Here is a 12,297-nt window from a genome sequence, read left to right on the forward strand (position 1 = left end):
TTCCCCCTTTTTAGGGTTTAAAAAAAAAATCCCCCCCCCCCGGAAAAAAAAAAAAAAAAAAAAAAAATCCCGTTTTTTATGCTTTCACTCCCGCGTCTCGAATCTATAGGGAAATATTTTAGGGCAAGGTGGGGCGAAACGACCACGTAGTCTATGACAGCAGTACTCCACTTTGCCCCTAGTTCCGCTACATCATATATGTATAGGTGGGTACTTTATAGGTGCAAGATTACCTGACAGAAGGGCTTGGGTTCGAATCCCAAACGAGACATGAAATATAGCCCAGTAGCCCAAGAAAACTAGGTACCTACCTAGGTATTCTATGACCCAGGTAGGTATTATATGAAACAGGTTAGTAATAAGAACAGAATGATCTAAGGTTGTAACAAAGAACGGGTGGTTTATTTTGTATGAACGCCTGGAAACTATTCTAGATATGCAATGTGCAAAGAAGCTACAAGCCTTGCATCTCACTCAGGCTTAGTGAGCTCAGGAAAGTGCCAGATTCCAAATTTTCCTGTTGATTTCAGAGGTCTTTGGGATCCTACTGCTGGGGTAAAGGGACTCGGCTCCTATTTATTGACCTATTCGGTATACCTGATAGAGTCAGGTCTACCTTATAGTGTGTGTCCTCATCAGGTGTACCTGACAGAGGTACATTTTCAGCCGTACCTGTCAGGTCCACCTGAGTGTGTGTGCTCATCAGGTGTCAGGTATACCTTATCAGGTGACCGGATCAGGTGTACTTGTCAGGTCTACCTGATAGTGAATGGCCGGCCTCACAATGTTAACTCAATTGAAAATAAGGTCCTTATAGTTGGACAGCAAATAGTAGCAGTATAAATAAGGATTATTAGGCCGGCCACTCACTATCAGGTAGACCTGACAGGCGGTCCTATTCAGGCGTACCTGTCAGGTGTACCTGATAGCGTGTGTACTCATCAGGTAGACCTAACAGGTGGTCCTGTTCAGGTGGTCCTATTTGGCAGGTGTCAGATCTACCTGATAGGCAGCGGCCTTATGATTGTAACTCAATTGAAAATAAGGTCCTTATAGTTGGACAGCAAATAGTACAAAGACACGCGGCAACTGGTGTATGTCCTTACTACGGTGAGTCTATCAGCTCGCTCGAAATTAGCCTTGACTATTTCATAGTATCGGCCATCACTGAAAACAGACAAAACAGGAAGTAGGGAGGGATTAGATTTTTTTTTTTCACCAAAGAGCTTCAGAAGAGGGGGCTGTGCGACTATAAACAGGGAGAAGAAGAGCAAACGCTAATTAGCCTAGCTAGCTGGCAGTTTCAAAGGGTTCTCTCTGCTTGAAAAGAACAAGCACCCTACGATGTTTGACTGTGGTTCAGGACGAGCCAATGAAACAGAACAGAAAAGGGGGGAGGGATTAGATTTTTTTTTCACCAAAGAGCTTCAGAAGAGGGGGCTGTGCAACTATAAACAGGGAGAAGAACAGCTAACGCTAATTAGCCTAGCCAGCTGGCAGTTTCAAAGGGTTCTCTCTGCTTGAAAAGAACAAGCACCCTACGATGTTTGACTGTGGTTCAGGACGAGCCAATGAAACAAGGCTAGGGACCATTATCCCTGGTGTATGGCTGATAGAAGAGATATTTTCTCTATTTTGTCATCACCTTTCGGCTATAGCTAAAGCCACTACAACAACAACAACAACAACAACAACAACAACAACAACAACAACAACTCTCTATTTTTTCATCACCTTTCGGCTATAGCTAAAGCCACTACAACAACAACAACAACAAAAACAACAACAACAACAAGAGAAGAAATTCTGAAATTAAAGTACAACTAAAATAAAATACAACTTCCCCCCCCCTTGAAAATCTCTCGCCACTCCACTACAGTAGGGACTACAGAGAAGTAGTATAAAATTACCAAGTTACAAACGACAGATCAAACGATTTTGTTTGCTCTTTCTGTTCGTAAATAGGACCAGGTTTGTTTGTGTGTTTGTTTGAATCGAAATGCTGTCAAACGCATTAGCATTTTCCACAAAGCTCGTTTGTGCATATTTTACGGAGGGAGAGGAGAAAGATAGGGAGGTGAGGAAGGGGAGAGGAGTTAAAGAGAAGATAAATAATATGGAATGGAAACATGACTACAAAGAAGCAAAGGATTGAGAAGGAAAGATATAAAGGGAGGGAGAGTAGAAAAATAGGGAGGGGAGGAAGGGGGGAGGAGGTAAAGAGAAGATAAATATGGAATGGAAACATGACTACAAAGAAGCAAAGGATTGAGAAGGAAAGATAGAGAGAGAGAGAAAGAGAGAGAGAAGGGAGAGGTAAGTTAGGAAAGAAAAGGAAACAGAGAATGCCAATAGGGTGCCTGGTTGTACCTTGGCCCCCAAAATCACTTTTTGATTTTTTTAATTTTTTCTATTAATGTTATTGACATAATTTTAATTGAGAGAGAGACAGAGAAAGAGAGAGAGAGAGAGAAGGGAGAGGTAAGTTAGGAAAGAAAAGGAAACAGAGAATGCCAATACCATAAATTCTACCGTTTTCCATTTTCCACCGTTTCTATTTGCCGTCTAAATCAAATCTGGGTGCAATCTTTTGTGAGGTTCAACGTGTGATAGAGGTTTAATAACGTCACTGTACAACTGCTAATTTTTTAGTGATGGGGATTTTAGCCTCCATACATTTTCCACCGTTTCTATTTGCCGTCTAAATCAAATCTGGATGCAATCAGCCTTAAGAGGACAACAAACTGTTCTTTTGTGAGGTTCAACGTGTGATAGAGGTTTAATAACGTCACTGTACAACTGCTAATTTTTTAGTGATGGGGATTTTAGCCTCCATTTGGCGACAAGCAATTCACCTACTCATTCCTCCTCTTCCTTCTGCTCCTCCAATGTTCTTGTTCTTCCTATTGTTCTTGTTTTTCTTCTCCTTCTCTTCTTCTTCCTCTATTCTTTTTTATATCATTCTTCCTCGACAAAAATCTAGGAAATAAAATCCTAGCCTTGAAATTCCTCGCTAAAACTAGCTGAATATTTCTCATAACTCACATACAGGGAGTTCAACCTCAAACTTCCCCCAAGGAGACCGTCACACAAGTTTTTAAACCCCTAAAAGTCTCCGGTACAGTTTAAAGGCCAACAAGCCGTAACTACTCAACTGGGTCGATCAAGGACCTACAAACCTACACCAATCAATTTCTCGTCAAAATTTAGCCACATAATATGCAATGTTTTGTTGGCCCACAAACTGTACTGGGGACTTTTATGGGGTAAAATACTGATTTTACGCGCCAATATCGTATGGAGAACTTTTCGGTTGAACACCCTGTATTTTCAGTCAGGTAAGGTACCTATAAAGACAGGTATTGTACCTATAAAGTTAGATAAGGTACCTATTACCTACGAATGGTGGAAGCATTTAAATGTGGAATGTTACTTTTGCGTGCAGACTTGCAGACGCAGACCTGTAGACGATACTGAGATAGGTTTTAGTAACATTATCCCATCAGGATAAAATCCGCCCCGGGCGGGAATCGAACCCGCGGCCTAGCGCTTACAAGGCAGACGCACTACCAACTAAGCTAACTATTAGGCTGGCTTATATGCAATGTTTTGTTGGCCCAAAAACTGTACTGGGGACTTTTACGGGGTAAAATACTGATTTTACGGGCCAATATCGTATGGAGAACTTTTAGGTTGAACACCCTGTATTTTCAGTCAGGTAAGGTACCTATAAAGTCAGGTATTGTACCTATAAAGTTAGATAAGGTACCTATTACCTATGAATGGTGGAAGCATTTAAATGTGGAATGTTACTTTTGCGTGCAGACTTGCAGACGCAGACCTGTAGACGATACTGAGATAGGTTTTAGTAGGTACCTAGGTTATAGTAGGAATGTAGGATGTAGGTGGGATTTTGCAAAATGTTTATGATCTTTTTTTATTACCAAAATATTATTTATTCGAGCGAAAAATATAGTTATTTTCCCTCAAAAATTCTTACAGGGCATCAAAAAGTTTGGCCTTAAATTGGTACACTCCTAGGCAGTATAGTTAGATAGCTTTCCGTTGTATGACTGAAGTTAAAGCAAAGAAAGGTTGGTGGTTTGTAGGTATTATTATGGTTTGTACATAATCGGATAGGTGAAAATCTGGGCAATAGCGGGCTGTTGGCTTTTCTTGGTTCCACTCAGGCTATGTGAGGTTAACGTGAGGAGGCGGGTAGCTTATTACCGAATGGGGTGTAAAACCCCCGTCCCTAAAAGCTTTAGAACTTGGAAGCTTATACAGTGACGTAAAACTATCAAACAAACGTTTCTAAATCAACATTGTGGGGATATGACAAGTAAATTTTCCCCAAACTTCAATCCCGTCTAATCAGTTTCAAAACAATTTATTTTCGAAATAGATTAAATAAAATTCTGTCTTCCAATAATAAATTTGTATCCAAGTTTCCAACTTGATTGGTTTCCATTCGCTTTAATTTGTTCGGCAAAGTTTACTCAAATTTTTATTATGGTAAGAACTTTTATTACTATCTGGAGGCAGAATATCAGGGGAAGCTTTTCAGGGGGTAAATCAGGGGGAGAAGGTATAAACCTAGTAGGAAATGAGGGGAAGAGAAGGAAGAAAAAGGATAGAAGAAAAAAAAGGAGAATGAGAGGAGAAGGAAGAGGAAAAAGAGGAGGGGGAAGAAGAGGAGAAAGAATAAGGTTGTAGAGAAGACGGAAAAGAATAAGAAAAGAAAGAAGAAGAAGAAGGAGGAGAAGAAGAAGAGGAAGGAGAAGAAGGAGGAGAAGAAGAAGAGGAAGGAGAAGGAGAAGAAGGAAGAGAAGAAGAAGGAGAAGAAGAAGAGGAAGGAGAAGAAGGAGGAGAAGAAGGAGGAGAAGAAGAAGAGGAAGGAGAAGGAGAAGAAGGAAGAGAAGAAGAAGGAGAAGAAGAAGGAGAAGGAGGAGAAGAAGGAGGAGAAGAAGAAGAGGAAGGAGAAGGAGAAGAAAGAAGAGGAAGGAGAAGGAGAAGAAGAAGAAGAAGAAGAAGAAGAAGAAGAAGAAGGAGAAGAAGAATAAGGGGAAAAGAAAATTGAGGAGGAGGAGGAGGAAGAAGAATAGAGAGGATTTTCTATTAGCTTTCTTTTTTAAAAAAAAAAAATCCCAAATTTTTGAAGAATGAATGAACTTCATGATTCGAGGCCTGAGCTTCACAAAATAGACATCGAAATGAAATCGAATGAAATAATATTGGAGAAATGAGATAGAACAGGAGGAAGAATCTCGTAAAAGAGGGAGAGAGAGAGAGAGAGAGAGAGAGAGAGAGAGAGAGAGAGAGAGAAAAAAGAAATGAAATAATATTGGAGAAATGAGATAGAACAGGAGGAAGAATCTCGTAAAAGAGGGAGAGAGAGAGAGAGAGAGAGAGAGAGAGAGAGAGAGAGAGAGATAAACAAGAGTGTAAAGGAAGGGCCCTTTCTTCATTGATTGAGCGTTGATATAAGAGATGATAAAAATGCTAAAACTTGCGTTCATAATGAAATTCTAATAAACTTCACATCTCCCTCTTTCTTGTTCATTTATTCTTTCACCTCCTCCTTCTTCTCCTCCTCCTCCCCCTTTAAATCCCCTTTCTTCATCCTACTTCTTTTTCTTCGTCGTCGTCATCGTCGTCTTCTTTTACTTTTCTTCTTCTTCTCCTCCTTCCCCTGCCTCTTCTTCTTCTCCTCCTCCTCCTTCTTCTCTATGCTTATACAACCATGTGACCATATAGTTAGGTATGTAAGACAGGAAATGATAGAGCAGAGATATAAGATAGGTATACCCACAGCAAACTCGTAGTAGCAGATGTTTCTAAAAACCCCACGGCAATAATGAAATTTCTTGGGACAGATTTCGTTTGACTATTCAACAAAATGTACACAAATGGTCAGCCATCTTGGCTAAGGATAGAAAATCCTGACACAGGATTGGTAAATAACTGACTAAGGATTTGGGACAGATTTCATTTTGCTATTCAACAAAATACGGAGAAAAAAATACACACAAATGGTCAGTCGTCTTGGCTAAGGACATAGAATCCTGAAGCAGGATTGGTAAATTAATGACTAAGGATAAAGGATACTGACAAAGGATAAATAAAGGATATTGAACAAATTATAAATGATAAAGGGAAAGAATAAAGAAATGAAGAACTGCAGTGCCAGTCAAAAATTCATTAAAATCCACACAATAGAAATTTTTGGTCTCTCCTTTCTTTCCTTCATTCTTTCCCTTCGTATCTTTTTCTTCCTTTCTCTAACTCTTTCAGTGCCTCTCCCTCTTATTTTGCAATCCCTTCCTTCTCTCTCTCTCTACCATCTTCTTCTTCTTTTTGAAGCTTAGTTCTGCTAAGGTTCCTGTCTGGTAATAACTGTAGAAAACTAGAATATTGGTGTCATAGGTATCTATAGTCTACATTCTATGTCTGCATCTAAAACAGAACCTAAAAGGTATGTAGGTATCTATCTATCAGGGTCGTATCCAGGATTTTGTCGAGGGAGGGGGGGGGCGAGAGTCCAAACAGTGACGTAAAATACTACAGTAAAGGAGAAAAATTACAGTAAAGGAGAAACCCTATAAGTAAAGGAGAAAAATGAGCTCGAGGGGGGGAGGGGGGGGGTCCCTCATCCCCTCCATAAATATGGCCCTGCTATGTATCTATCTATTGGTGACATGACTGTGACTATATAACCTTGACTTAGTTGGATACTGCTTGTCTGTGCGACATAGATTTCATATTGGCAATATTGTTTCTGTGGGGGAGGAAAGACGGGGAAAAATAGAGGGTAAAGGGAAAGAAAGAGGGAAAAAGGGGACAAGGGAAAGAAGAGAGAAAATAGAAACTCATACAGGGTAAATTCAAAATTAAGTTGAAAAAGCTCATTAAATATTGGGGCAGAAGATTAGTCCTGGCCCTTATTTTATTATTATTATTATTATTATTATTATTATGATATTGGTTTAATGTGTCTTGCCTTTTGAACAGTAGTTATCAAATATTTAACAAGATCAAAAGCTTGAAACAAATCAGAGCAATTGAAAAATCACTAGGAAAAATCACAAAAAATAAATTCCACCTAACACTTCACCTCAAAAACTTTTATTAAATCTTCATTTTATCGGGATAAAAAATTAATTCACAAAATTATCTTCAAGAAACAGATCAATTAGAAAGGTTGTCGACCGCCGTAAATGAGATATTTCGGAAGCATTCATTATGAACAAAAGAAAACGTGGTGATTTTAACAACTACAACTACCTTTTAAGTCATAAAATTTGCAAGCAAAACCTACTAGCTAGCTCGTTAAAAAGGTGTCAAATTTGGACTTTAATTTGGTAATTTTCGTCTGACAGACTTACATTCAGGTCTGTCAGACTGTCTGACAGACTTACATTCAGGTCTGTCTGACAGTCGGAATGTGTGTGGCGGAAAGGGAATTCACCTATATAGTTGATCCCTGTGAAACTCTCTTAACTTCTTGACATAGATACTCGATTATTTAACTTCCATTATTTCAACTTGCTATTACCTATACATATTTAAACTCAAAATCCATTTTCTATCTTTCAAAGGGTATCCTATCTCCTCCAAAAAAAAAATCTATCTTTCAAAGGGCATCCTATGTTATCAGAGGGTTCTTGTTTTTCTTCTCCTTCTCTTCTTCTTCCTCTATTCTTTTTTATATCATTCTTCCTCGACAAAAATCTAGGAAATAAAATCCTAGCCTTGAAATTCCTCGCTAAAACTAGCTGAATATTTCTCATAACTCACATACAGGGAGTTCAACCTCAAACTTCCCCCAAGGAGACCGTCACACAAGTTTTTAAACCCCTAAAAGTCTCCGGTACAGTTTAAAGGCCAACAAGCCGTAACTACTCAACTGGGTCGATCAAGGACCTACAAACCTACACCAATCAATTTCTCGTCAAAATTTAGCCACATAATATGCAATGTTTTGTTGGCCCAAAAACTGTACTGGGGACTTTTATGGGGTAAAATACTGATTTTACGCGCCAATATCGTATGGAGAACTTTTCGGTTGAACACCCTGTATTTTCAGTCAGGTAAGGTACCTATAAAGACAGGTATTGTACCTATAAAGTTAGATAAGGTACCTATTACCTACGAATGGTGGAAGCATTTAAATGTGGAATGTTACTTTTGCGTGCAGACTTGCAGACGCAGACCTGTAGACGATACTGAGATAGGTTTTAGTAAGTACCTAGGTTATAGTAGGAATGTAGGATGTAGGTGGGATTTTGCAAAATTTTTATGATCTTTTTTTATTACCAAAATATTAGGTATTTATTCGAGCGAAAAATACCTATAGTTATTTTCCCTCAAAAATTCTTACAGGGCAACAAAAAGTTTGGCCTTAAATTGGTACACTCCTAGGCAGTATAGTTAGATAGCTTTCCGTTGTGTGACTGAACTTAAAGCAAAGAAAGGTTGTGGTTTGTAGGTATTATTATGGTTTGTACATAATCGGATAGGTGAAAATCTGGGCAATAGCGGGCTGTTGTCTTTTCTTGGTTCCACTCAGGCTAGGTATGTGAGGTTAACGTGAGGAGGCGGGTAGCTTGTTGCCGAATGGGGTGTAAAACCCCATTCCCTAAAAGCTTTAGAACTTGGAAGCTTATCAAACAAACTTTTCTAAATCAACATTGTGGGGATATGACAAGTAAAGTTTTAAGGCCAACAAGGCGTAACTACTCAACTGTAGGTCAATCAAGGACCTACAACTTACAGACCTACACCAATCAATTTCTCGTCAAAATTTAGCCACATAATACCTACCTATGCAATGTTTTGTTGGCCCAAAAACTGTTCTGGGGACTTTTACGGGGTAAAATACTGATTTTACGGGCCAATATCGTATGGAGAACTTTTCGGTTGAACACCCTGTATTTTCAGTCAGGTAAGGTACCTTTACCGGGTAAAATACTGATTTTACGGGCCAATATCGTATGGAGAACTTTTCGGTTGAACACCCTGTATTTTCAGTCAGGTAAGGTACCTTTAAAGTCAGGTATTGTACCTATAAAGTTAGATAAGGTAGCTATTACCTATGAATGGTGGAAGCATTTAAATGTGGAATGTTACTTTTGCGTGCAGACTTGCAGACGCAGACCTGTAGACGATACTGAGATAGGTTTTAGTAGGTACCTAGGTTATAGTAGGAATGTAGGATGTAGGTGGGATTTTGCAAAATGTTTATGATCTTTTTTTATTACCAAAATATTATTTATTCGAGCGAAAAATATAGTTATTTTCCCTCAAAAATTCTTACAGGGCATCAAAAAGTTTGGCCTTAAATTGGTACACTCCTAGGCAGTATAGTTAGATAGCTTTCCGTTGTATGACTGAACTTAAAGCAAAGAAAGGTTGGTGGTTTGTAGGTATTATTATGGTTTGTACATAATCGGATAGTCTCTACCTACCTAGGCGTAGGTATCTTGTTATATTTTATTATCTAAATTCGAGATATGTATGAGATATCTTGTTATATTATATACCTACGTATGTATTTTATTTTATCTAAGTTCGAGATATACTTCCATAAATAGGAACATCTATACATATTTATTTTATATGAATTATTACAAACCCATTTCCCTATTTCCTTCCTTCTTGTCCCAAAAAAAGAAAAAAAAAACTGAAGGAACGTTGGTTTCCCAAAAGACCAATAAAACCGGGACGGTGGAAAATTATTCCTTCCCTTTTCTCCCTCCCATTTTTTCCCTTCCCTCGCCATTTCTTTCCCTCCTCAATAATAACATTATTATGTAACGGAGATAAAAATGAAGGGATATCCCACTTTTATGGGTTTACAGAAAAAATTCCCCCCTCCGCGTAAAGGAAGAATAGAGGGAGAGAGAGGGAGAGGGAGAGAGAGAGAGAGAGAGAGAGAGAGAGAGAGAGAGAGAGAGAGAGAGAGAGAGAGTAGAAAAGGAATATATAAAAGAGGGAGAGAGAGGGAGGGAGAGAGGGAGGGAGAGAGGGAGAGGAAGAGAGAGAGATAAACAAGATCATTGATTGACCGTTGATATAAGAGATGATAAAAATGCTAAAACTTGCGTTCATAATGAAATTTTAATCAACTTCACATCTCCCTCTTTCTTGTTCTTTTATTCTTTCTCCTCCTCCCTCCCCTTCTTCTTTTTCTGCTTCTTCTTAATTTTCTTCTTCATCTTCTTCTCTTTCTTCCCCTCCTTCTTCTTCTACTTCTTCTTATCCTCCCCCTACCCCTGCTTTTTTTTTCTTCTTCTTCCTCTCCTTCTCCTTCCCCTGCCTTTTCTTCTTCTCCTCCTCCTCCTTCTTCTCTATGCTTATACGACCATGTGGTTATGTAGGACAAGAACTGATAGAGCAGAGATATAAGATAGGTACCCACAGCCCACAGCACAGGTCTACCTTATAGTGTGTGGAGAAAAAATTACACACAAAATAATGGTCAGTCGTCTTGGCTAAGGACATAGAATCCTGAAGCAGGATTGGTAAATTACTGACTAAGGATAAAGGATACTGACAAAGGATATTGAGCAAATTATAAATGATAAAGGGGAAGAATAAAGAAATGAAGAACTGCAGTGCCAGTCAAAAATTCTTTATTAAATCCACACAATAGAAACCTTTCTTCATTGATTGAGCGTTGATATAAGAGATGATAAAAATGCTAAAACTTGCGTTCATAATGAAATTCTAATAAACTTCACATCTCCCTCTTTCTTGTTCATTTATTCTTTCACCTCCTCCTTCTTCTCCTCCTCCTCCCCCTTTAAATCCCCTTTCTTCATCCTACTTCTTTTTCTTCGTCGTCGTCATCGTCGTCTTCTTTTACTTTTCTTCTTCTTCTCCTCCTTCCCCTGCCTCTTCTTCTTCTCCTCCTCCTCCTTCTTCTCTATGCTTATACAACCATGTGACCATATAGTTAGGTATGTAAGACAGGAAATGATAGAGCAGAGATATAAGATAGGTATACCCACAGCAAACTCGTAGTAGCAGATGTTTCTAAAAACCCCACGGCAATAATGAAATTTCTTGGGACAGATTTCGTTTGACTATTCAACAAAATGTACACAAATGGTCAGCCATCTTGGCTAAGGATAGAAAATCTTCTTCTCTTTCTTCCCCTCCTTCTTCTTCTACTTCTTCTTATCCTCCTCCTACCCCTGCTTTTTTTTCTTCTTTCTCTCCTTCTCCTTCCCCTGCCTTTTCTTCTTCTCCTCCTCCTTCTTCTCTATGCTTATACGACCATATGGTTATGTAAGACAAGAACCGATAGAGCAGAGATATAAGATAGGTACCTACCCACAGCCCACAGCAAACGTAGTAGCAGATGTTTCTAAAAACCCCACTGCAATAATGAAATTTCTTGGGACAGATTTCGTTTGACTATTCAACAAAATGTACACAAATGGTCAGCCATCTTGGCTAAGGATAGAAAATCCTGACACAGGATTGGTAAATAACTGACTAAGGATTTGGGACAGATTTCATTTTGCTATTCAACAAAATACGGAGAAAAAAATACACACAAATGGTCAGTCGTCTTGGCTAAGGACATAGAATCCTGAAGCAGGATTGGTAAATTAATGACTAAGGATAAAGGATACTGACAAAGGATAAATAAAGGATATTGAACAAATTATAAATGATAAAGGGAAAGAATAAAGAAATGAAGAACTGCAGTGCCAGTCAAAAATTCATTAAAATCCACACAATAGAAATTTTTGGTCTCTCCTTTCTTTCCTTCATTCTTTCCCTTCGTATCTTTTTCTTCCTTTCTCTAACTCTTTCAATAAAGGATATTGAACAAATTATAAATGATAAAGGGGAAGAATAAAGAAATGAAGAACTGCAGTGCCAGTCAAAAATTCTTTATTAAATCCACACAATAGAAATTTTTGGTCTCTCCTTTCTTTCCTTCATTCTTTCCCTTCGTATCTTTTTCTTCCTTTCTCTAACTCTTTCAGTGCCTCTCCCTCTTATTTTGCAATCCCTTCCTTCTCTCTCTACCATCTTCTTCTTCTTCTTCTTTTTGAAGCTTAGCTCTGCTAAGGTTCCTGTCTGGTAATAACTGTAGAAAACTAAAATATTGGTGTCATAGGTATCTATAGTCTACACTCTATGTTTGCATCTAAAACAGTACCTAAAAGGTATGTAGGTATCTATCTATCAGGGTCGTATCCAGGATTTTGTCGAGGGAGGGGGGGGGGGCGGGGGTCCAAAAAGGGATGTAAAATACTACAGTAAAGGAGAAAAATTACA

At 38.6% G+C, this 12,297-nt stretch overlaps 1 protein-coding gene across 1 annotated transcript in view; it reads right to left on the minus strand.

Moving 5' to 3' along the window:
* Nucleotides 1-1,011: 1,011 nt before the first annotated feature.
* The window catches only part of LOC103515986, a 24,449-nt gene continuing 13,163 nt past the window's right edge, over nt 1,012-12,297 (minus strand). Inside the window, exon 4 of the mRNA XM_026828506.1 lies at nt 1,012-1,167. Within this exon, the coding sequence (XP_026684307.1) occupies nt 1,032-1,167 (136 nt within the window). The 3' untranslated portion in view covers nt 1,012-1,031. The remainder of the gene's footprint in view (nt 1,168-12,297) is intronic.

Source organism: Diaphorina citri, unplaced genomic scaffold (genome assembly GCF_000475195.1).
Source record: "Diaphorina citri unplaced genomic scaffold, Diaci psyllid genome assembly version 1.1 scaffold1455, whole genome shotgun sequence".
Taxonomy (NCBI): domain Eukaryota; kingdom Metazoa; phylum Arthropoda; class Insecta; order Hemiptera; family Psyllidae; genus Diaphorina; species Diaphorina citri.